Here is a 26,989-nt window from a genome sequence, read left to right as displayed (position 1 = left end):
ATTGGCCTGCTGGGTAACACCTTGAGAAATGACTTCTATTCTCTGTGCCTCAATTTTCTAAATCCGTAAAATAGGGCTAATGATACTGCTGTCCCTTGTAAAGTGTGTTACAATTGTTTACATGTAACATCAAAGGTGCTAGGAAAGAGCTAGATATGAGCACCATTATACATATTTCTACTTTCATATATAGCATACAGCCATTGAACTGAAGTCAAGTTTACCTTCGGAGCTGAAAGTTCAGTGTGTTCCGTTTATCTGTGCAGTCTGTTTTCCATGAAAATAGGTGTGAAATTTGTAGAGTTATCAGAAATAATGCATCTTTAAAATAGCTCTGTATATGAGAAATGCTTTTGTTACAGAGAATGTTTATGTTCAGTTTCCAGTAGTAATAAGTAAAACTAACATTTTCTTTCCTAGTTAATATTTAAAGCTTTGTCCCTGGGTTGTTCTGGGAAGAAGTAGGGAAAAGACATGTATGCAATTATTTTTTTGGCCTTTCTACATGTTTCTTCTAGTTGTTTCCCTACAGCTGGGGTAATACAGAATCAGAGTAAAATCTTAAAACATTTTTCTTTCAGTAAACAAAACCTAATATTTGTTTGCACACTAAGCAAAGAGTAAGCTTACAGGAAATGTAGTAGGTAATGGTACTGAGATGGAGCTGTCATCTGAAGACTGTGGTAGACTTCTAAAGAGTAAGAACTAAAACTCTGCTCTGAAAAGTGCCTGTTCTGTAGAAACTGGAGATGAGTCCTCAGGTTTCCATTGTAGTATCCCAGATCTTTCTTAAAATGTACTAGTTGTGACAGTAAAATTTTATGCAGAGGTTTTAATCAGTTATTACCACTGTGTAATTTTTCCAGTTATTTTTAAATAGTCTATTTAAATAAACAGCTTATTAAGCTAACACTAGGCCTTCAGTAGGTCTTGTTATATGTGTTTCTTGGGCTTTAAGCAAATCAGAGCAAGAAACTGACTTTAGCCTTTACCTCAAACTGCCAAACACACAGTTTTCAGTTAAATAAGTAATATCTAAAAGCCCAGGTCCTCTCACATGTACTGCAGTGGATCCAAATAACCCACCCTCTCCCTCACAAAGCCAGTGAAATTGCTGCGGAATAAAGGAGGTATTTGCTTTTACCTATGGTCTAGGGCATTTGGAATAGCATAGATAAATGTCCTACTTTAGCTGTACACTGCAGGGATATACTTAGTAAAATCAAAATGGCTGCGAATTTAAAAATTGGATAGAAACAGACTGCCAGTCCCAGTGATGATTGAACTTTGATATGCTTCACAAAAAATTCTCAGCCCTGCTTGTACCTTTTCCCCATCACTTCATCCTGATTCATCAGACACTGTAGACCTCCATGTGATAATCCTGGGATTTTATTATATGGATAGGCCTGGCAAAGACCCGTTCAGATGGCTGTGCCAAATGATTGAAGGCTTTAACCATTAAGCAGTTAACGAGGCCTTCTGTATTTTTATGTTTTCCTGCCCATATTATTTTATTTATATTACAGCAATGCAGATGTTCCAGTCAAGGCTCAGGACCCTATTGCACTAAATGCTGATTAAATGAAGAAGGCAGTGATCATGCCTGCTCTAGAGAGCTCTTAATTTAAGGCCAATAACAAAATGTAACAAGCAGAGGGGACAGACGTGGGGTGGGAGTGGGAGGTTGGAGGACAGAGGAGAGGGAGGAAAAGTTAAAAGTAAAAAGGGAACATTTTTCATAAGTCAATGGTTGTATTATCCCTGGGTTGTCACCAGTTGACCCATATGGCTTAAGGTCCACAGCAGGTATAAGTTGGCAAAACTTCACTGAAATACTGACTTCAAAGGAGCTCCACCAAGTTACTCCCACAGAAAGAGGTGGCCTAAAGGTGTTTATAGGTCATGGCTTAGACATGGTGGGCGTGTAGCCACGGCTCACCCACCTGCACGTTGAAGTTGCTGTGGGGAGGGAGGGAATATGCTTAATGAACTGCTGCATATGCACCGCAGCACTTAATTAATAAACTCCCAACACTCTACGTACCATCCTCCCTTTGAAGAGGGAGGCAGTGTAGACAAGCCTGGTGTGTTTGAAAACTGTGCTAGCAGTTCCCTCAAGAAGTATTCTTCAATAGCAAAAACAGTATTCAGGGTTCTGTTGCCTGTGAAATGGCCACTATAGACAGTACTCAGCTTAACAAAGTCATTTACAAATGCAGTTATAAACTAAGTAGCGAATAGTCTTATAAAACAGTTTTTCTAATTCTAAGGTACCACTTTTTCTGACAGGAAAACAAGTTTAGATGTGGTTCTCTAGAAAGCTACTAAACCTGTATTTTACAGAGCTGGAAGTCTTGCTGGCAACTTTTTAAAAGCAATCTGACTGTACAGGAAGTGTAAGCAGACAAGTGGCAGGGGAGGGACAAAAGCGAAAGTCAAGCAATAAGTTTCTATCAGCTTTATTCCATATCTCTACCAAGGATAGGACAGTTCTTCCCACATGCTGGATTTGAGTGTTTAAAATATTTTGGAAAATTTCGTTGTGTTGGTGCTCACTTTTACAGATGCAAAATTGAAATGTAAGGAAATTAATCTTCACTGCCCTGAAAATTTGCATTCTTCCAGTGGAAAGGTTTGAACCCTTAGGCTGTGTTTACACTAGCTCCCTACTTTGAAGGGAGCATGGTAAGTAGTGTCAGGAGATTATTAATGAAATGCGACGGTGCGTAAGCAGCACTTAAGTTAATTCTCCCCTGCGGCAAAATTGAGGAATAAAGGAACTTTGCAGTTGCCCAGGCACTTTGGGTTAGCCGCGGCTACAGGCAAGCCGGCACTTCAAAGTTGCTGTGGGGCAGAAGTAGCTAAATGAAGTGCTGCATATGCAGTGCAGCACTTCATTAATAATCTCTCAACCCCCTACTTGCAGTGCTCCCTTCGAAGTAGGGAGCTAGCGTAGGCATGGCCTTACCGAGTTTTTCCAAGTCGGTTGCAGCTTTCTTAGGGTATGCCTTCACTACGCAGAAGCACAATCTTCTGGGGGTTCGATTTTCATGTGCGTAACAGAGCAACACAAAATCAAACTATCTGGGGTTGACATTTGACCCCTGTATTCCTCAATATTGCAAGGAGTAAGGGAGGTGGATAACAGAGTTTCTGCCATCCACCTCCCTCTGTGAGGACGGCCAGGTAATTTGACTGTAGATAAGTTGATTCTAGCTATGCAATTGCTGTAGCTACAATTGCGCATCTACAGTTAACTAATGTCTAAGGTAGACCTGTCCTCCGAGAATCAGCCCTGCCAGTAAGATACTGACCAGACCTGCATTAATTTTTTTGTTTAGGTTCTTTTGTTCCTATATGGCTAAAATATGGAGGCAGAGTTTGGCCATTAAACATTTGGTGGAGAGGGATCTCTAGAATGGAGAGGATTGTGCACAAACAGAATTAACTGAGGCATTTCTTTACATGGCCCCTTTGGTGAATCTTTGCATTTTTGATCCCACTTGGATGCACCCCTCTCACAAAATCTGTGAACCACTGACCTTATATTTTGAGATGCAAAACCTTTTCATTCTTTGATAAAATGTTTTTGATAGAGAGCAGAATTTGAATCTCTAAAATTGTCATTCTTATAAATTGTTGTCAATATAAAGTAAGATATTTTATAGAAGAAAATCTTCAGTTATTAGCGAAGAACTTTCCACATTTCATACCTTTTTTAAGTTAATTATTTCCTCTTTCTGGTATATATTTGTTTGTATTCCTTTCTGTTTCAATATCCTTGTTCTCTGCTTCTCTTCGTTTTTCTCAAAGTCACCAGTGTCATTACTAAATAGTCCCTTTTATTTTCTGATTCCAGCTTCCTTGTATTTCCATTACGTCATCATTTTAAAAAATTCAGCAATATAAGGTTAAATTTCAGATTACTTTTGGTTCTGGGATTGAACCCTGTGCTTAACTTCTTATTAGGCAAGTCAAGTTTCTTAAAGCAGTATCTTAAAATATACATTAGAATATAATTGCATGTGCTATTTGTGGAAGTCTTTACAATAGTTGTCTGTATTGTTTTTCCACACTTTTCAGGTAACTTAAGGTAGCGAACCATTTTTGAACTGTTACTATTGCATATCTCTCTTCTACATCATTTGCCACTTGTCTAACATTTTTGAAGTCTGGGGCAAACATGGCCCAGTATTGGTAGATACACACACATACATCTCATAGAGGTGGAATTGACCTTGGGAGGTCAACAAAGCCAGTCCCCTGCCCTTCTGGCAAGACCAAGCACCATCCCTTTTTTAATCTATTTGCCCCTGATCCCCAAATGGCCTCCTCAAGGATTGAGCTCACAATCCGGGGTTTAGCAGGCCAGTGTTCAAACCACTGAGATATCCCTCCCCTGATATATGGAAACTGGGAGGGACCTTGAGAGTTCATCAAGTCCAGTCCCTTGCATTCACCGCAGGACCTATCACCATCCCTGATGGATTTTTTTGTTAAATATATTTACTGCATTTACTGCATATGACCCCCCTCAAGGATTAAGCTCACAAACATGGGTTTTAGCAGGCTAATTAATGCTCCAAGCACTAAGATATCCCGCAATAAATGTTGCTAATAATGTCAGAAAAATTAAGTAGCATTAAAAAGAGGAGTACAGACTGAATTTATGATATAAAACTGAAACGAAAGCTTCAGCAAATTTAGTAGCTGAACCGATTTTGTGATATACTCAAACTTTTGTTATGTAAAAATCTCTTCTGCTTTAGTGGATCTTAAACGCTGCAACATTTAAACGGAATGGAGCAAAATGAAATTATTCTCATTGTACTGGAAAGTGCAAAAAGCAAATTAAATAGTATTGAATTTTCAAAATTAATTTAGGTTTCATAATGAGGTCATAAAACAAGTAAGGAAACCAGGGATTTTAAAAACCTAGAATCTGTAGTTTTTGGGTCACATTATCAAGTGTGCTACTCTTAATTCATGGAGCTTTTAGTTGTCTTGCCGTTTCTGAATATTTAGAGATTGATGTTTAACTATTACATGTTTTGTAATATAAGTTGTTTAGAAGGTAAATTACTAATGGAAATGAAAGAATACTTGTGAAGACAAGTCTACTGTTCGACTTATTCAAAACTATTCTATTTTAGTTATGGCTTTACTATACTAACAGTAAATGAAATTTTCACTAGATTGCTGTGTAGCAAGAGCAGATCACAGGTAGCATAGAAAGCATTTTGTTTTTATTTAACAGGATACATGGTATCAGGTGGTGTTGATTGACATTTCTTGGATGGTGCTTTATATGGCATTTCATGCAAATCATGTTTGAATGAGACTGCTGCATCAAATTACATTCCTTTCAGATTATACCCCTTGCAGATGTGAGACTGAGCTTTATTCAACATCTAGCAAAAAGCTTTCATTTTGAACATTTGCTGTTTTCACAACTTGTCTGCAAAGTCCTGTAATTACAGCACTTAAGATAGTGAAGGAATGATGGACAGTTTCTCTTATCAGATCTATAAGTAGTAGCAAACAGATGCAGCATGAGGATCCCTCCAGCTGTCAAATATTGTCAGGCTAGCATAGAGGGAGCGCAGTTTAAAATGCAGGTGACACAATACCCAACATCCTCCATTTGCTAGTAGGCTTCTGATTAATCACGATTACCATACATTATCATACCATCAAATTTAATCATATCAATGAATTCCCATCTGCAAGAGAAGCAGCAGCAGCTAAACATGATGGTAACAGCTATTAAATAAAAGAGGAATAGATGATTTCTAAAATGCAGTAATCCTTTAATTTATCACAGTCTCCATGGTACACATGCTCCATAGATGTTAAAATCCAAGAACTCGTATTTTTATATTTCATTGTACTTGCCATATTTGGCTTGTTTCCTAACTGCTATTTCAGGCTTCTGGGAATCCTGAGATGTGGAGTTAGATATTCAGAATATTTTTTAAAAACTTGTTAATGCCTTAATTCAGTCTTAGCTTTTTTTGAATGGTTTCTTTTTTTATGCTCTAACTACTTAAAAGTTGCTCAAAACATTATTTGAATGAATGCAGGTGAAACTTTTCTTCCCCCGGTCTTGTAAGATACAAATTCTCTAGAGGGGTAACCAGTACAAGCTATTAAACATATCTGTACAGCAATTAGAGGCCAATAAGGAGACTCCGCTGGCGAAAGTCAAGATCCTCCCTCTCATCAGAGAATCCAATGAACATGTTTGATCCCACTGTGTGCAGGAAACAATTGTATCAGTGAATTTATCTAGCCTACGACAAACTGGATGTGCATCTGAGAGATAATACGTTGGATTAATAGTCTGAGGGTTCATCTACACTAGCCCCCTTCTTCGAAGAGGGCATGTAAATGAGCCCAATTGGTGAATAGCAATGAGGTGCTGCGCTACATATGCAGCACCTCATTAGCATAATTCTCACCACGCGAACATCGAAGTTGCTAACTTCGAAGTGCCAGCAAGCAGTGTAAACACGGGCACGTCAAAGTTCCCTTACTCCCAAAACATTTTGCAACTTTGAAGTTTGTGCGGCAAGAATTATGCATATGTAGCACAGTATCTCGTTGTTCACCGATCGGACTCATTTACTTGCCCCCTTCAAAGGAGGGAACTAGGGCAGACGAGGCCTGAGTGTAGAAAGGCAGATGGGTCCTAAACCTTGAAATACATGGGTGAATCGCATTGTTTACACAAGTACAGCAAGTTCAGTGGGGGAGAGCGTGCTCATACAGCATTTATCCAAATTTAAGTATTGGTAGGGTAGGGGCTATATAAATCACATTCTGTTTTGCTGCAGAAATATAAATGAGGAATCGTGTAATTTAACAACTGTGGAGCAAAATCTGAGATTTATTTGCTGGCATATCTAAGTCAGCTGCATAGCAATATTAGTAGTTTGTAAAAACTTTTTTGTTTTGGTGGCAATACTTGTGTGTGTTGCTAACGGATATAATCACTCAGTGATTTTTTTTTGCTTTGAGGTTCTCAAACTTTTTTTATGTAAATTGCAAGAATATCCCTTTCTACCACCCAGGTTGGAATAACAAAGAAATCCTGAATTTCACGATCTGATTTAGTTCTTGCCTTTTCGTTATTCTCGCTGGTGACTTACAGGATCACAAAGACACACCAGGTCATAAACACATTTAATAGTCTTCTCAATTAATAGCCTTTAATCTAAGGATGAAGAAATGCACTTATTGAAGGTTAATCTCAATAGTCCTGAAAATGAGGAATTTAAATGTGCCTTTCTTATTCACATGTTTGGGGATGTTGATCAAACTGATTTCTGATACATTGAAGATTGATGTGCTGGAAGATGTTCAGACAGATTTTTATTATCTTTAAGCACAGGTGGTTGCTGGATTCTCTATTTCTAGTCTATCCTAAATTTAACTGCAGTTTTGTTGTATATTATTCCTCCTTTGTACTAACTCTTCAATTAAACATTTCAGTGTTAGCAGTAAGGGCCATCTTGAACTTCCCTATGTAAGACTGTGGAGGAGGGACTTGTAAGTCAAAGTTTAAATTGAAACTGCAGTTGAAGCTCTGTAAGATTCAATAGTTTTAAAATTAAACTAGGCTTTTAAAACTATTTTTGTCAAATTAAGGGTTTTAATCTCACCTAAAACATTTAGGCTATGTCTACACTAGTTTTGCCAACAGAAGGGGCCTTCGGTCAACATAACTCAGGGAGCATCTACACACACAACATTCTGTCCAGTGTCTTGACAGAACTCTACATTTGTCTCAACAGTGTTCTGCCTTGGGGGAAGTGCAGAGCATTGTTGACAAAAGTACCACGTTCTGTCAATTTACTGTTGACAGAATGCTTTGGGAATATGGACGCTCCACAGGTTTTGTCCACAAAACCTTCTCTAGGGTAGACATAGCCAATGTGACTACTCATGTCTCAGCATTATGAAGTGTTAGACATATGTCTAGTGAATCATCTTATATAATTAAAGGTTTCTTTAGTTTTGACTTCCATTTGGACAGACGTACACTCACTTTATAGTTTCATGCTGGGTCTACCTATACTGCTACCTTAGCCCTTGTGTTTGAACCAATTTTCCCGTTTCCTACACTAGTTTGAACAGAGCTATCTGCTGTATTGATTGTTTTTAAACTGATTCCTGAGTGATCTGATTCCATTGAAGTAGCTGCACATTCAGTATCACATGACTCTGTTAGTTACAATGAGCTATAGTTGTCCCATTCTTGATAAAGGCATAAATGAAAGGTATAGCTTAAATGAAGGGTTAATTAAAGAAAATGATTATGCCTCTGTGTTTTGTTTTCTCCTCAATGTAAATGCATCACTGTAATGAGTCTTAAGTGGAAACTGTTAGGCAGTTCTGGTCCCAAATTTAAGTATTTAAAATAGTACTAACTGCATATGTTTTTTTCAATTTCAGTGAATCATTCTTCATCCTAAGAATATTGTGCATAGTAAATGAGAAACAAGTTAAATTGATTAGAAGTGTACCTCTTAAAAGTCATTATGGTAGTAATATGAATTATACATAAAGTATTTTATAATGCACCCGAGGTTTATAAAAACGTGTCTGTTTATCCATGAGGCTAAATGCTTTCTCTTAAAAGGTAGCCATTTTAGGAAAGCTTTTTGAAAAGTCTTACTGCTGAAATAAGAGGATTAACATCTTGTGACAGATGGCTATAATTTTAATTGTGTCATAGGTTATAGTGGTCATTATTCTTTGCATTAAACCATATCATAAGAATTAACTGAGTGGCCCTGCTTAACTGTGAAAGGGGTTCTCATAGCTCTTTGCATTTTAAGAGAGATTAATAAATGAAAATATGTTGTAATGGCAGTGTATAATTTATTGAAAGATTCATGAAGTTTCAATGACATTGTTAAGGTATTTAATTAGTGTCTTGTAAAAAGTATAGTGTGACCCTTTTTGGGAAGCTGATAAGTCATATAATAGCTGTTAGATCCTCTTTATTCCTTTCTTTATAAGATTAACTTTGTGCTAAGCAATTTATGCTAAGTTTTCTCTTTTATTGGTAACCAAAGTTATTGGTGCTTCTTGAATAGATTATGCCAGATAACATCATGTAATTAACAAGAGATGCAGAAAAGTAAAAGTACAATTTATGTAAGAATTGTATGAGAGAATGTTAATTTCTTAACTAGAAAGGATATTTAAGGGGATAAAAAGGAAAGCAAAATAGTGCAATTCTTTGAAAGGATTAAAGTAACCTTATCTCATATTCTTTCAGAAGGCAGGATTGCCTGAGTGTGTGAAAGTCATGTTCAATGAGCTATTCGCAACTCTTAATGAATTGTAGACACAACTTGGCACTGACGTTTTTGCAAAAGTGATTGATAACATGCAAGTTATGCCTTAGATGGATTAAATAGTACAAGTCAGTATAAAGGAAAATTGCATAACCAGCATAGTATGTGAGACTACCAAAAAGTATTTGTATGTTGAGCTGTCATTTGTGGTATGAGGGGAAAAAGGAGTGGATGGCGACTTTTTTTTTTTCTTGTCAGGGTGGGCGGGGGGGGGGGCGTGTCAAGGAAATTTAAAGTATTTCTGATTTCTAAAATCCAGGCATGAACATTTAAATACAAAGTTGGTTTTAAACAAGACTTATTCCAGTTATTTTCTTGTCATCATGGAAGCGGAACAATTTTAAATGTTATTCTTGAGGCACCTGTTAAATACTGCCACCTTAATTTTTCAGAATAGAACTGCACTTTCAAGGGTCTGAGATAAATGGCATTCAATAATACAACATTGTTTTTTTGAAAATTTCTAAAATAAATTAGTTCAGTTTAACATTTGTGAAGACTTTTTAAAAAATTAACCATCTGCATTCCCAGCATGGAGTCTGGAAGTCACTGTGTTTCCATTTCCTGAGAGACTGGACATGCTCACTCCTGTGGCATACCATTTCCAAAACTGCTTGTGACTATAAGACACTGCATGCACCATAAACTTGTTGCTTGGATTCCAGAGTATTGCTACTCAATACTGTACCTTCTTATTACCTTACTAAATCAGTGTTAACACTAGTATTCCTTGTTGGTGAGGGAAAGCACATCCACCCACTTTTTCTCTCCATCTTTCTGCCCTCATCACACTGCAGGTCCTTGCATTGCAGCTGCCTTCTTTCTGGGATGAAACCTTGGAAGTTCTGTCAAGCCATTTGTTTCAGTTGCTATGGTCTAGCCCAGGACTGGTTTTGGGACTGGTGGTTGGAGGGTGACAGTGAGGCACTTCCTACTTTTCCCAATTAAAGAACAAATCCCTGTGTTGAAATTAAGGGTCCTGGGCTCTATTATCTTGCCTGTCAACATTAACTTGTATGAACTTCTTTCATTTATTTGGGAACAAGGTGGTTTAAAGAAAATAAAAAGAGTGAGGGTATTCGAGGTTCTAGGAGCAATGAAATGCTTCTGCACAATCAAAGTACAGATTTACAGATTGCATAAGCAATGCGGTGAGTTACCTTTTTGCAAAAAATTTATCATAGTTGATGTGTATACTCACTATTTTGCTGTAATTTGAAACTGGCCAGATATAAACCCATGAATAATGGAAGTAAATACGATACATTATGCAAGATTTATTACGCATCTGTATTACACTATGCTTATTTTACCAAAAATATTCTGTTACGAAATATGGCTGCTGCACCTGCTCAGCTAACTTTTAAAATTAAATAGCTGTGCATGTTCTGCTTTTATTTTGCAAAATATCAAGGGGATTTGCAGATACTAGAGCTAACATACTGATTTTTAGAGGCTGGTGTTGTGCTAAGTCATTCAGCACTGACATTCTAGTCTGTAAATTCCACATTAAACTGCAGTTTTTTAGAGGTATTTAAATGGAGGTTTGATTTTTCAGAAATGTTTGTAGTGTGAGTTATAAGCAAAATAGTGTAATATTACCGTGCCTTATTTCGTCATTCAAAGATGCCATTATAATTTCAGTGCTTCAGAGTTTAGTGGTTCGTACGAATGAGAAATTTAATGATCTCACAGACAAATAAACCTCAAACATATTGCAAAAGTGGAGAAAAGAAAAAATCAACTGAAATGTGCCTTGTCCGAGAATTTAATGGAAATCAGAAAAAATATGGCACTGAATAAAATGTGTAAAATTCAAAACTTGGGAAGGTTGTACATGTTATGCTCACTGTACAAATTAACATCTAATAAAGTTCTGAAATGGCTGAATCTGTACAAAGCCCATATATGTAAAATTGCACACAATCACTGTGTATTTTAAGCACAATAAATTTTCCTCCATTTTTTAATAAAAGTAAAAACAACCCTGCTTAAAAATCCATAGGGGCCCAATCCTGTTTCTGTTAATCTCTGGGAGAGCAAAAGCATGTCCATAGTTTGTCCTTATAGGAGAAAATGTTCCTATCCTTGAAAAATGTTCATCCTTCATATTTCTTTTCTGGGAACAATAAAGCTACAGTAAAACCTCAGCTATCCAACTTAATCAGGACTGACTGATTGGATACCTGAAAATGTCAGATAAGCAGGGGTGGGTTGGGGGGTCGTGGGGTGGAAAGCTGAGGGAGGATACTGCCTCGGCCACTTCAGAAATGATGGCAGCCAGCTCCCTGGGGCAGGCTGGGGGCCACCAGCTGTCGCAAAGTGGCTTCCTAGGGCTAGCTCCCTGGATGGCCAGTCCCTGCAGGTCCCAAGGAGCTGAGACCCCATGGGTCCCAGGCCAGAGCTACAGCCGGCCCCAGGGAGAAGAACCGCAGTCATCCCAGGCTGACAACCCCCGCTAGTCATGGGGCGCAGAGCCCTAGCTGATCCCGGGGCCCAAGCCACCACCAGCTGTGGGCACGGAGCCCCAGCTGCACTGGGCTGGCTCCTTGGAGCAAAATCCCCAGCAGTCAGTGACTTCTGACCGTGGGGTGCAGAGCCCCAGTGGCTGTGGCACAGCGCCCTAGGTGGGGATACCTGGCTGGCTGGGGTGGGCTGCTAGGTGCCCTGGCTGGCTTCCTGGGCAGGCAGCTACTGCCAGCTCCAAGGCACCAAGCTTCATCTGACCACCAGCTGCCCCAGCACCATCTCCCCTGGTCAGCTCCCAGAGTGGACAGTCTGTGCTATCCTGGGTGGTGTTGGGTAAAACTGAGTTTTGGTTAACCAGGGGTCAGATAACTGGGGTTTGCCTGTATTTATAATTGACTTTGTATGACTTGTGCTTCATAGTATCAGCCTAGTAGTAAGAGTGTATAGTCTTTTCACTGGCTAATCGGAATAACCTGTAAAAACCTCAAACTTGGAAGAGGCAAAATATACTCACCCACAGCTGTTTGTGGTAGGTCTTTGTCCATTTGGCAAATTGAAAAGGGGTGGTTTTCTCTTTAAGGATTCTGTGTGCAAATGGTAGCAGAGGGGGAGGAAAGAGAAAGTTTACTCCTTGCAGGAACTGGAAGTGACTAGACCAAGCTTGGAAAGAGTGAGCACTGACCTTTCAGCTGCTCAGAGATAGGAGGGATGTTGATTCAAAACGCTGTCCTGGAGAAGCCATCTTTTACCTGGACTGGCCTGGCAACACCCACCCTTTACCCATGGTAGCTGAAAGAGGCTCTGGGCATTTTGTTAGTCATCTCTTTTTCCCTGAGGACTAGGAAGGAAGTTTCCCTCTACCACTAGATTGTCTGAGGCAGAGTGAGATTTTTTTTGCTTTTCGCAAAGTGGGTGTAGGATACAGTGGGGGAGGAACAAGGGTTTAATGTTGCAACTATAACGTAAAACTAGCAGATGTCCACTGCAGGTACTTGTGCAAGTGATATGGTTGTCAGATCAAATTGATTGAGAGAGGATTTAAAGGAAGCAGAGAGAGCAGAGGAAGGAAGATTTAGAGCTCCTGCATATGATACAGTGAGAAGCCAGACTACTTCTTTTTATAACCCCCTTTGTCATCTTGAAAAGGGAGAGTGGCAGTTCTCAGCAACAAGATGGCTGGGGCCATGTTGGGGATTATGAGGAAATGATTAATGAAATAACCCTCACCGTACAATTTATTGCTGGGTACTCCCAAATATAATGGTCTAATAGGATTCAGCGTACCCATTGCCTCATTGTTGTCTTATGTCTTGAGTGAACAATGTTGCAGTTAGATATTTCTAGCTGTCAGCTGGGGTTGATTAGCAAGAATATACTAGTATATCAAAGTAGTTGAATTGACAGTATAAAGTAGTGTTTTTCTGATGTATGTTCTATGTCAGCTACAAGACATCTCTAATTTTTTTCCATTTTTGGAAATTTCCAGAGGTGTTTAAAAAGTTAACTTATTCACCATTCTCAAGTTATGTAAATTATGATGTAAAAGGGACACTTAAAGATTTATCACAATAATACCACTTAAAATTGTTTAAAGACTTAATAGATGGTTGATGTTTAGCATAAGCCATACCAAGGGGATCCATAGTATTTTAAATGAAAATGAATGTAGGAGGAAAGTACATTTGGTTTCAGGACTGGAAATTTCCTTAAACACAATGATGAGCTGGTAAGAAGCTGGTGCCCCATTGTTTTTAAAGGGTCTTGCTTTTAGTGGAAGTTAAATTAATGCTTCTACCTGAAAACTAACAAAACGCTTTTACACGAAAGAAGGGTGGGACCATCGACCTAAATACTGTTCTTGCTTCACTTAGGGATGGAGAATAAGCAGCCTGTGTGCCAAATGCAGTGTGCCAGGGTTAGCCCATGGCAGACTGCATGATGCTTTGTTTACCTGAGTGCCTGCAGATACCGCTGCCTGTAGCTCCCATTGTCCGCAGTTCACCATTTTCAGTCAATGGGAGCTGTAATAAACGACCACCCTTTCTGCAGCTTTCATTGCCTGGTAGTGGCAAACAGCAACCCATGGGAGCTGGTTGGCCATATCCACAGATACAAGCTAAACAACCTGTCTGGTGACCCACCAGCAGCTTATCCTGATGAACCACATGTGGATCTTTTATTGTCCATGCCAACCTAACGTGTGGTTGTGCATCAATAGGTAAGGTAGACAGTACTATAGAGTCCAACTGGATACCCATTTTTACCAAGTCTGATACCAAAAGTAGAATAGTAATACCGTCATTATTTTTCTTTACATATTTCAAAGTTTGTTTTAAAGATGCACACTCCTGCAGCATTCTTGCAACCTGATGTTGCAGTGCACAAGAAAATGAAAGTGAGCGAGCTAGGGATGTAATCTGGTGTTCTATGTTCACTGATTATGCTTGGTTGCAATACAGACATTAAACAGCCATCATAAACACTGAAGTGTAATCTAGATTTCAATTTTACTTAGTTAAGGATATATTCAGTCAGATATTGGTTCTTTAATACTGTCCTCAAAATTAAATGAACATTTAAAAAAAATGCAGTGTGATAAATGTTAGTTGCAGTTAAAGCAAGTATCTGTTGTCTGGTGACAGTGGATGAAAGGGAGTTTTTGCTAAATGAAATCAGACGATGCACTGGGCAATGGATTACTTCAAAACTCGGAAGAGTATATTAAAAATTACTGGTAATTTTTATATTTAGTAAACAAGATGAGGAAAGAAAAGTAAGGAAATCCTTTTTCCCATACTAAGTTCATCTTCAGCATATTTAGATGAAGTTGTGGATTTTATCATTAAAAGTAATCACTGCAGCTCTTGGAGGTCTAAAATAAATTCACCTGGCTCCAGATATAAATTTTATACAAAATCTAGTAAGCGTAATATTTAAATGTGTACATAGCAGATATCCTATACCAGGGGTTTTCAACCTGTGGTCTGTGGACTAGTGCAGGTCCTCAGATGATGCCTAAGATTTTCAAATAGGTTGAAAACCATTTTCCTATACTATAGGCAGGACTGATAGCTCCATCTGTTGTTAGTCTCCTGAAATTTCTTGTTTTAAAACTCTATTTTCAGTTGTTTATGACTTTTCTGAAACTACTGTTTGGTTTGAAATGATCTGTGCTGGAGATGTGCCTCCAACAGAATGACTTTTAGAATATCCCAAATATTTTGGCTGGTTTTTACAGATGAGGGTAAAGAAAAATGTTTTGCATATATTAAAAGTTGTTGGTGACCTTTACTTTGGGAAGCTTGAGTGTCCCCCTTTTTGCAGTAAGATACTTGTAGTTTGGCAGGAGGTGGACTTTAGGTCAAAGATGAGCCATTTGCCATCCCTGTGAAGATCTTCCCAAGACTTTGAAAAATAGCAGTTTGCGCATGTTCAGTAGAGGGTTGCTGGACTGTCACAGCTTAATTCTCTGAAGTTTGCATTGAGCACTTTCTGCCTTTGGGCCCTAGCAGGCTGAGGTGGATTTGCATATAAACTACGGTCAGTCTACTATGCTCTCAGTGCTGCTCCTGCTGATGCCTCAGCAGCATGGATGAGGAAACTTCTGGAATCATATGAGGAGGGAACAAGAGTTAGACCTGGGATTGAAAGAGAGATTGAGAGGGGCAAGAAGAAACTGTTTCTAAGAGCTGCTAGAGGTGAGGGTGGGTCAAGACTGGGATCACCTGGGCCAGGAGACTTGGAGAGAGGATGGGAAGCAGATGAGATTGGAGCTGGTTAAAGCAAGGAGATTGGAGCTGCCAGTAATGATGGGAAATGGAAGAAGGTAAGTGAGTCAGTGAATGAGGGCAAGAAGGTGAGATTGGACAGGGAACGAATGGGGTGGTGGAAAGAAACAGACATCTGATAAGGAGCCAGGTGGAGAACAGGTTCTGACTTGACAAGGAGCCTGGGAAGAGAGACCAGAAATGTTAACTGATGGGGTATGTGGATGTGGAGGTGCCTGGAGACTAGCAAGTAGAAGGGAGACAGATAAGATAAGGTGCAAGGAAGAGGACGGAAAACTGGCTAGAGAAGGGGTCTCTGGCAGAAGGGGATCAAGCTTAAATTGGAAATGTGCAGAATAGTCTGTGCCTAGTAGACAGACACCCTCCAGCCTCTGGAATGGAGTCCAAGGTTCCTGCATTTTCATTCCTCTTTCAACAAATATCTGCGAAAAACCACTGGCTAAATATTCCCCTTAGGGAAGGGAAAAAGTGAGAAACAATTGTTTAGGAAATAATATTATACAGGTTAGTCTGGGGGTCATAGTGAATCACAGGCTAAACATGAATCAGCAGTGTAAAACTGATGCAAAAAAAGTAAACATTCTGGTACATATTAGCAATAGTGTTGTAAGCAAGTCTTAAGAAATAATCCTTCTGCTCTGCTTTGTGCTGATTACACTTCTACTAGAGTATTGTACCCAGTTCTGGCCTCCACATTTCAGAAAAATAGAATCAAATTGGAGAAGGTCCAAAGAAGAGCATTAAATCATTAAAATCATTAAAAGTATAAAATACATGACCTGTTGAGGGAAGATTGTAAAAACTAGGTTTGTTTACTCTGGAGAAGAGAAGACAGAGACAACATAACAGTTTTCAAGTTCATAAATGTTTGTTACAAGGAGGAGGGAGCAAAATTATTCTCTTTAACCTCTGAGGATGTGTGTGTGGTGCTGCATGCTCTGAAAAATCTGATCCTAGATGACTTGAGTAACCAAAATTAGGTGGCTGCATTTGATTTTATTCTTCCTGTGACTCAGGTCTCTATCTGTGTAATTGGGATTATAATGGGCCCTCACCTTAAAGAGCTATTGTGAAACTAAATCGTTTGCGAAGCTCTGATGAAGTGGAAAACTTCATGAGGATATTAATAATGCTGTCTTCAGAGCAGGGCTTGAATAGTGAGCCATAAATACAGGCTTGATCTACACATTGAACAATGAGAAGACAAAATCGTGAATTCTGTGCACTGAATGAGGCTTGGGTCCTGTATAACGCACAGTATGTTCTTTTCTGTTATTGAAGACTATCCTAGTTCGTGTGTAACGAATGGATAAAATTTAGCTTTAAATCTGAATTTGGCATTTTTCTACCTCTGAAGTGCTTGGCTTTGCAACATAAATAACGTTACAGGTTTTTTGTTTTATATTTAATTTGCTATGTTTTTAAAAAGGGAAAACATAAAATATTTTCTATTATGTGCAGCTGTTAGTCTCCCCATCATGTATTATCCTCAGGTTTTGAACCCTGAACCTTTGGCTCTATCACAGACTGCTACTCTTGAGCTACAGATCTAAATTACATTGTCTAGTGACAGAAGAAGTGCTTTTTGTGGAGGTGGGATGGCCTGTTGGCACCATAATTCTGGGTAAAGTATGTGGTTGGAAGAGCCCTACCTGGATTGTTTTCCTATCTCCTCTCTAGGAAGTGTGAGACTCCTGCTCCATGTGTAGCTCCAAGAAGAGGCCAGGTTGAGATAATGGCACCATATGGCAGGCCTAGAAAAGGGATTTGGTTGGCTGAAGTAAGCTGGTTTGGCATGAACTTCTCCTACCCCACTCCACTCTGAAAGTGCTCTGGCAGCTCCTGTGTGTTCCTTATACAACATTCAGCAGTGGTGCTGCTGCTTGGATGGTGGCACAGGCCTAGCTCTTCAAAATGTTGTTCAACTGTCATATGTGCAGGCTGCCAGAATTTCCCTGCACAACAAGTGAGGAAATTTTTAACCATTCAGCTAAATCTGATTGGGATTTCCTGGGACAAGAAAAGTCACTTCTGTAGCTCAAGGCATTTTCCATGCTGAATTTCAAAGCTTACATTAGAGGTGTTATGATGTCTCAAAAAAGATGGCAAGAATATTTAATAATGGAAGGTATTATGCAGTCAAAACAGAGAAGCCACTACCGACTCTTACAATAAATGTTGTGTGTCATTAAGACTGTTATGCTTTCGAGTTTTAAATAATACCTTTCCTCTAAATGAAGTATTCACGGGTGATTTCATGGTTCATGAGACTGATAATGGGATGGAGAACATTTAACCTACAGGATTTCTGGATCCAATGTAGTGCAGGGTGAGAGTATCCAAAAGTAGGTATGTATATCTGACAGCTGTTTAGTGATGTAAGATGAGCAATTATGGCCCTGCTCTTAGTGGAGAGGTGTTAATGGCTCAAAACCCTCCATTTTAGCACTTTCCACAGAGGCCAAGAACTTTGTGGGTATGGAGACTCATCTGTTCTTGAAATTTATGACGGCCATAATAAAAATGTCCCAACTTGCTTAAATTCTTGAAATATGGTTAGCTCTGTGACACCTACTTTTTCTCCTGTGCACATATGCACACCTCGTTGAATAAGTGGCATGATGGAGGCTATGGTATATGTTTCTTCTGGAAGTGCTATTTGTCAAGCTTCTCTAGTGCCATTTTAAGAGCTATGTTGTGTTCTTTCATACTTCTAACATTCTCTTTCTTAATTTGAAGAGTTTCTCTTTTTGAATCTGATTTGTTTTGGCTGCTTTTTTTGTTTTTGTTTTGTTTGTTAATGTGATTCTAATTGTTGGTGAGTACCAGGTGCACATGTAATAAACATTGCTAATTCCTAAATGCATATTAGTTTGCAAACAAGGATATACTGCAATAACACTAATTACCTCTCTCACTTTTTCATGCATAATAGGATGATGCATGCTTATCATGAATATGGTTTCTATTTCCTTGTAAGTGTATTAATAGATGGGAGAGTGCCTCACCTTTTCAGGGATGGTATTTTTTTAAGTGTCAAATCTTTCCATATAGAAGCAAAACATTATAGTGTCAGTGTGAATTACTGAATTAAATCTGAAATATTCTTCAAGCTTCTGATTGTACAGTAACAGTACATTAAACCAGTGCTTACAGGCTTATTTAAATATTTTTTGTTAAAAATCAAGAAAAGACAAATTCTGTGTAATTTTTTCTTACACTTTTTGAAATGCCTCAGTTGCTTAGTGTTTTATGTGAAATTGGTAGAAATACTAGTTCCTGTTATTTATTGAAAGATGATTGCTTTAATTTTCTGAATGCCACAAATTGATTTTTTTCCTTTTGGAAGTAAAGCTGATCCATTTCTGTAGCTTAGGTTGTACTAAATAGATGGCAAAGAATAGCATGGTTTAAGAAGATAAATGTCAGGAACGTTTTCTAAAGTAGACATTCAGACTTTTGGATTAATGGGAGGGAAGGTCAATGGTTGCATGGATTTCAGTAAGCTTGAAAAGAAATGGCATTCCTGGGGTACAACAATGATTGTTAAAACACTGTGAAATCATCTCAAGATCCTGTTCCCAGGTTCAGTTTCTTGTCCGTTGTGGAAGAATGACTCAGTAGGGCTGCCAACTTTGTACATATTACAGGTGAAAATAAATCAACTCATTTGAGAGAGTTTTTTATAGACACTGGATACATTTCTCAAAGATAGACTGAGTTTTTGCTGATTTTTGTTATTAAACAGGGCCCTCCAGATTTTCAGCAGCACACTCCTGGACCTGTTCCTACCAACTTCACCCAAGCTCCAAGGATCCCTCTCCAGGACCAATGGAGAGGCCCACCTCCACCTCTTCCGCCTCCGCCGCCTCCTCCACCTCCTCCTCAGGAAAGAGACCCTTTCTACATTGGAGGTAGATCATTTTTATTTCAGATTAGTGTACAGAGTGACCTTTTTGTTGCAAATAAGCCATTATCTCCTTCAGTTATTGTCTCCTCATATGTGTAGATTAATTCATAGATCTTTAAGATCAGAATGGACCATTATGATTTAGTCTGACCTTCTGTATAGCACAGATCTTTTGACTAGAGTGAGTTTTTCAGTCTTTAACTACAGTAATCCTATATTTTGTCATTTCTAAAAGAGCAAAGATTTTGCTCAGTTCGTTACAATTCAGGTATTAAATGTCAGTACAATTCTTGCAATCATCTGTGGTTGTTCCTCTAACAGTTGTAGCTATCTGGCATATTTGCTCCCAATGAATTCTGATCAGTCTTTCAATTAATGTTAGTTTCATCACAACAAACATGGTGTTCACTGAATAAAGTCACTTGAGTAGTTCTTCACGTGGCATGAAATACCATTAGTTTTGTTCAGACCGGCAGTTCTTAAATTTCTGTTGTCTTAATTCCACTTTAAGGTTAAGTGCTTCTGCTGTGGAAATAATAAAAATAAGTATTAATGCCAGCTAATTGTCAAATTGTTCTCTGTACCTTTTATCCGGAGGCTCTGCACCTTTCATTTTCATAGTTATCAAATTTTCAAATTACTCTTCTGAAGCAGAAGTTTGGCAAGACTATATTTTAAACACATATGAATTCATGAGGACATTGTCAATTAAATGTTTTGGTTTCAACAGATCCAAGATTCCCGGGTCATCATTTGTTCGAGCAACGGAGTCCCCCACCTCCACCCAATCCCCCACTCCTTAACAGTACCCATGCCGTCCCTCCCCAGAATCCTCTGCCATTCAGTCAACCTGGACCTGGATATAATCAGCAAGGGCAACAGCCTGTATTTCCCAGAGACAGACCAGTAAGGCCAAATATCCAACCTCAGAATCCTGCAGGAATTCTGCACTTCAACCAACCAGGTTCAGCAAGTCCACGGCCTTACATGCAACCCAGACAACAGTTTTTACAAAACCCAGGACAGCCATTTCTAGGAACGCACATACAGCCCAATATGCAGGTAAAAATTGATGATAGAAGGGGCTTTATCTGCTCTATTTAGAACTTTCTGCACTTAGAAAACTATGTTGGGATCTTTTCTTCAGCTCATAGCAATGATCTAATCAAAAGTGGCCAAGTTTTGCTTGATAGTACCAATATGAAGCACATTTAAGCATAGTGCCTCTTATTTTAGAATATTGAACAGAGGCAGGTTTTTATCACCATATGAACAAGTTAGGTTTGAAATTAATCAGCATATGTTTCAAAAGTGAAATTATTAAATTTGCTGTAATTTCTGCTCAATTGTTTATAGCTAGTGAGATTAGAAACGTTCTTAATGTCACATTCTGTTCAACAACGGTTCCTTAAATTGATTTACTCGAGCCAAAATAGGCAAGTATTGTGTTCAAAAATATCTGTATACAAATTAGTGTGTGTATACAAAATATAGACCGTTCTGGGTTATTTCACCTCTTGTCACAGGTCTTGGGTGCCCTCTGCTGATAAAAATGAACTATGATTTTTAGGGGATTAGCAGTGGGGGAGAAACCCGTATAGCCTCTTCAAAATTAGTTTTTCTTGTAAACTGTTTGTTAAACTAGACAAATGGTTTGTATGACCATGAAAAATAATACACAGAGGCCCTTGAATTTTGGAAAACGAGGGGTTGTTATAGATTCATGATGCATGTGCTGTGAACTTAAGAGTAAGTACAGAAACCTTGAGAAGCTAAAAGGACAGTTAGATTTATTTATTGTATTCTCAGTAATATTATTTGAGATTTTCTTTCACTTTAAGAAGGTGAGCTAAAATCTGGGTACAAATGTTCAGTGGTATCATTACCCTTCACAGCAATCAACAGTCCATGTTTACCCCAAATACCGTTGCCCTAGGAAAAGGCTATGTCTGCAGCCTCTTACCAGTCAAAGTAACGTTGACCTACAAGAATAAATCTGATTACCTCAAAAGCTTATTTTCTCTAGAATTGAAAAATAAGTCATTAGAATCATTTTTTCTTTTTAAAATATGAAGGGTCCCTTGCACCCTCCGCTGCCACCACAGCCTCACCAGCAGCAACAGCACCACCAGCATCAACCGCAGCAGCAGCAGCAGCAGCATCTTCAGCATCAACATCACCACCCTCTTGCCGGTCCACCACAACCTTTGATTCCCCTTACCCAGCCACAGTTCAGACCCCATTTGCAGACTTCCCAGCAACAGTCTAATAACAATAGAATACAGTGTCAACAGCGGCAGGGTCCAATGAAGCCAAGACATGTAAGTACCAGTGAATGCTGGCATACATGAGCAGCAAAATGGCAAATGAAATTTAATGTGGGTAAGTGTAAGGTAATGCATGTTGGAAAAAATAACCCAAATTACACGTACTACATGATGGGGTCAAATTTAGCTACGACAGATCAGGAAAGGGATCTTGGAGTTATAGTGGATAGTTCTCTGAAGACATCCACGCAGTGTGCAGCGGCAGTTAGTAAGGCAAATAGGATGTTAGGAATTATTAAAAAAGGGATCGATAATAAGACAAAAGATATCATACTTCCCCTATATAAAACTATGGTACGCCCACATCTCGAGTACTGCGTGCAGATGTGGTCTCCTCACCTCAAAAAAGATATATTGGCATTAGAAAAGGTTCAGAAAAGGGCGACTAAGATGATTAGGGGCTTGGAAAGGGTCCCATATGGGGAGAGGCTAGAGAGACTGGGACTTTTCAGTTTGGAAAAGAGGCGATTGAGGGGCGATATGATAGAGGTATATAAAATCATGAATGGTGTGGAGAAAGTGAATATAGAAAAATTATTTACCTTTTCCCATAATACAAGAACTAGGGGACACCAAATGAAATTGATGGGTAGTGGGTTCAAAACTAATAAAAGGAAATTTTTCTTCACACAGCGCACAGTCAACCTGTGGAACTCCTTGCCCGAGGCGGCTGTGAAGGCCAGGACTCTATTAGGGTTTAAAAAAGAGCTTGATAAATTTTTGCAGGTCAGGTCCATAAATGGCTATTAGCCAGGGATAAAGTATGGTGCCCTAGCCTTCATAACAAGGGCAGGAGATGGATGGCAGGAGATAAATCACTTGTCTTCTGTTCTCCTTCTCTGGGGCGCCTGGCATTGGCCACCGTCGGCAGATGGGATGCTGGGCTTGATGGACCTTTGGTCTGACCCAGTATGGCCATTCTTATGTTCTTATGTTCTTATTTTGTGTATCTTTCTGTCCCTCCTGCCTCTTTGCTTGATCTGTGGGGGATCCAAAGCATTGTCGCGAATATAGCTCAGAACAATTATTTTTTGGATTTGAGAAATGGCTTATGTCTAAGAGAGAGATATGCGAGAGCCAATTCAAGTTTTGCAGCTTAAAGAAACCTAAAGCATGTGGAAGAATTGAGAACATTTCAGAAGGAGGGCACTTTTAAACCATTTCTCTGCAAAAGTTAATATGTATTTTCCTAAAACATTGCATTGAACATGCAGTTGCCCCCTGAAGAGTTGGTACTAAATGTTAGTCCTGTTTGATGTGGAAACTTCAATGTAACCTGAACCCTGGAATGGCTACCAAGGTCTCTCTTTTATATGAATTTTGTCTTCTGCTGCTCTCAGAGTACACCAACACAGAATATTGTCAAGCGTCCGAATCAGCAGCTGCAGGCAACTGCTTCAAGAAATAGCAACTTGCGTGAATTACCAATAGCACCATCACATGCTATTGAGATTAGTAACAACCGGCGAACTGCTGCACCTGCTGCACAGGTGAAACCCATTACCAGCACAACACCTGCTACAAGGTCTGTAGTAGGTGTTGGGAGCCCACATGGAAGGACTGAAATGAAAGCTAGAGCAGTTGTGCCAGTGGTCCAAACTAAGGTGGAAGTAAAATCTGAACCGGAGGTAAGGGCATTTTTCCATTGGTATTAAATGGTTGTTTCTAGTACATGTATTTCTATTCTTAATGCATGCAGTATCTGTAGAGGTACAGATGAGAAGTACCTGCAAAATATACCAGAATAGTGTCACTAAGTACAAAGTCACAGTTAAAAGTTTAAATAATAGAATACTAGGACTGGAAAGGATCTTGAGAGGCCGTTGAGTCCAGCCCCCTGCCCTAATGGCAGGACCGAGTACTGTCTAAACCATCCCTAATAGACATCTATCTAACCTGTTCTTAAATCTCTCCAGCGATGGAGATTCCACAACCCCCTTGGCAATTTATTCTGGTGTTTGACCACCCCTGATGGTTAAGAACTTTTTCCTAATGGTCAACCTAAACCTCACTTGGTGCAGTTTAAGTCCATTGCCTCTTGTTGTATCCTCAGAGGCCAAAAAGAAGTAGTTTTCTCCCTCCTCCTTATGACACCCTTTTAGATACCTGAAAACCACTATCATGTCACCCCTCAATCTTCTCTTTTCCAAACTAAACAAGCCCAATTCTTTCAGCCTTTCTTCATAGGTCACGTTCTCTAGACCTTTAATCATTCTTGTCGCTGTTTTCTGGACCCTCTAACTTCTCCACATCTTTCTTGAACTGTGGTGCCCAGAACTGGACACAATACTCTAGCTGAGGCCTATCCAGCACAGAATAGAGTGAAAGAATGACTTCTCGTATCTTGTTTGCAACACACCTGTTAATGCATCCCAGAATCATGTTTGCTTTTTTTGCAACAGCATCACGCTGTTGACTCATATTTAGCTTGTGGTCCGCTATAACCCCTAAATCTCTTTCTGCTGTAGTCATTCCTAGGCAGTCTCCCTCCATTCTGTATGTGTGAAACTGATTGTTCCTTCCCAAGTGGAGCACTTTGCATTTGTCCTTATTAAACTTCATCTGTTTACCTCAGACCATTTCTCCAATTTATCCAGATCATTTTGAATTATGACCCTATCCTCCAAAGCAGTTGTAATGCCTCCCAACTTGGTATCATCTGCAAACATAATAAGCGTACTTTCTATGCCAATATCTGAATCGTTGATGAAGATATTGAACAGAACCGGTCCTAAAACAGGCCCCTGTGAAACCCCACTTGTTATACTTTTCCAGCAGGATTGAGAACCATTAAGAACTATTCTCTGGGTACGGTTATCCAGCCAGTTATGCACCCACCTTATCGTAGCCTCATCTAAATTGTATTTGCCTAGTTTTTTGATAAGAATATCATGAGAGACTGTAACAAATACTTTAGTAAAGTCTAGGTATACCACATGTACCACTTCTCCCCTATCCCCAAGGCTTGTTATCCTGTTGAAGAAAGCTATCAGATTGGTTTGATATGATTTGTTCTTTACAAATCCATGCTGGCTGTTCTCTATCACCTTACCACTTTCCAAGTGCTTGCAGATGATTTCTTTAATTACCTGCTCCATTATCTTTCCTGGCACAGAAGTTAAGCTGACTGGCCTGTAGTTTCCTTGGTTATGCTTATTCCCCTTTTTATAGATGGGCACTATATTTGCCCTTTTCCAATCTTCTGGAATCTTTCCTGTCTCCCATGATTTTCCAAAGATGATTAATAAAGGCTCAGATATCTCCTCTATCAGCTCCTTGACTATTCGAGGATGCATTTCATCAAGCCCTGGTGACTTAAATATATCTAATTTTTCTAAGTGATTTTTAACTTGTTCTTTTTTTATTTCAGCTTCTAATCCTACCCCTTTCCCAGTAGCATTCGCTGTGTTATGCATTCCTTCATCAGACTTCTCAGTGAAAACCAAAACAAAGAAGTCATTAAGCATCTCTGCCATTTCCAAGTTCCCTGTTACTGTTTCTCCCTCCTTACTGAGCAATGGCTCTACCCTGTCCCTGGTCTTCCTCTTGTTTCTAATATATTTATAAAAAGCCTTCTTGTTTCCCTTTATGCCTGTAGCTAGTTTACCTTTTTATTAAAGAAAGTTTAGGCATTTGTTAATCTTGTTTGTGGAGCATAAAGTCACCTAAATGCACCACTGTGCTACACTTTGCCACAATGAGTGTCACTTCCAGACTGCAGACTCTCCTTGTAGTGACATCAGAAGCAGAGACTGGAATTAGCTGTAAGCTCCTCCTGGGAGCAGGGTCCACATCTTGAAGGTTGGAAGGGCTGGGTGAGCTTTGAAAGGTAAGGAAGCTACTCCTACAAAAATTGGTGTACTGGAGGTAATCTCCTTGATTGTAGGCACCCTTCTTTGGTATATGATGTGGGTTAAAGTAGGAACAGCCGTTAATTGTCCAGGGAGAGGATGCTGAGCAGGAATGAGTCAGACTTAAAATTGCTTGAGAGGTGGTATAGGCAGGCCATTCCTTGCCTTGGAATTCAGTGATGCAGTTATCTAAGACAGTGGACTCCAATAGCAATTCAAAGATCCACACACTTGTGTATTCTTACATATTTGCCAAAGGACACCCCCCCACCACACACACGCTGCTCTCACTGAATTACGCCACCCACCCCCACACACCCTCCAAAATGAATATTCTGGTGACGCACCAGAGCCGGCGCTGCTGGAACTGCAGGAGCCAGGGTGGGTCCGCTGCCACCATTTGTTTGTCCCACAGAGTGATGGTGGGCGTGTGGTGTGGCTGGAGGGCCTGCCACCTGTGCAGCTCTGAGGAGACGCAGTTAAAGGTTCCAAGAGCCACATGTGGCCCCAGAGACTTATTCAGCACCTTGCAGTGTTGTGTTCACCATATGTGGTGAAGGGCCAACGTATTGGTCTCTGTGGGTCTCAGAGAACCGCAATGAATGGTATGGAGCTAAGTGAGACTGGAGTAGGGCAGGTAGCAACAGTACTTCTCTGTCCTTGCCTCAGATTCTGCGGCTTATCTTGGTGTGATATGGGAACATGTAGGCTCAACCTGCTGCTCAGTATAAGTTTTCTCATAAGATCTGCTATATTGAGTCAGATCAGTGGTCCATCTAGCCCAATATCCTTTATCTGAAAGTAGCCAGTACCAAAACTGCAGGCAAGTGAACAGAACATGATAGTTTTTGATCTCTCCATTCCTGTCTTGGGGCATTCAGCTAATGGGGTTGTATTCCTGGCCATCTTAGCTAATAGTCATTGATGGGCCTCTTGACAGCCAGAGCCCTCTCTTGCTCTTCTGTTTCTGCTCGTTCGAATGAAATCCGAATGGCTTCCAAAGACAGCTTTCCAAGCCCAGCCAATCTCCTCCACGTCCTGGAGTCCTCATACTAAGCTGCAGCTGAGCCATTCCTTCAGACCCCTCTTTTGCTGCTGCAGCAGATACTTGCCCTTCATTTCATTGGGAGAAAATTGCAAATTTTATTTTTATACTTTTCCATTTTGGGTGGGGAAAAAAGTCAGAGCCCCACCCCATCCCCGCAAGAGTGTAAGAGTGATCTCTGCTCTGAATCTCATTCACATCTTGAGCTCGAGGGCTGCTGTGTGTGGA

General features: G+C 39.6%; 1 protein-coding gene across 3 annotated transcripts in view; it reads left to right on the top strand.

The window, feature by feature from the left end:
* Positions 1–26,989, top strand: part of RBM33 (RNA binding motif protein 33) — a 136,692-nt gene that overhangs the window by 50,721 nt on the left and 58,982 nt on the right. For all 3 annotated transcript variants that reach the window (XM_074985080.1, XM_074985078.1, XM_074985081.1), the window contains exons 11-14: positions 19,377–19,542; positions 20,269–20,600; positions 21,614–21,859; positions 23,206–23,493. In XM_074985080.1, coding sequence (XP_074841181.1) covers positions 19,377–19,542; positions 20,269–20,600; positions 21,614–21,859; positions 23,206–23,493 — 1,032 coding nt within the window. The remainder of the gene's footprint in view (positions 1–19,376; positions 19,543–20,268; positions 20,601–21,613; positions 21,860–23,205; positions 23,494–26,989) is intronic.

Source organism: Carettochelys insculpta, chromosome 2 (assembly GCF_033958435.1).
Source record: "Carettochelys insculpta isolate YL-2023 chromosome 2, ASM3395843v1, whole genome shotgun sequence".
In the NCBI taxonomy this organism is placed as follows: Eukaryota; Metazoa; Chordata; order Testudines; family Carettochelyidae; genus Carettochelys; species Carettochelys insculpta.
Note: the sequence above shows the minus strand (reverse complement) of the source record. Positions and strands in the feature narration are given on the sequence as shown.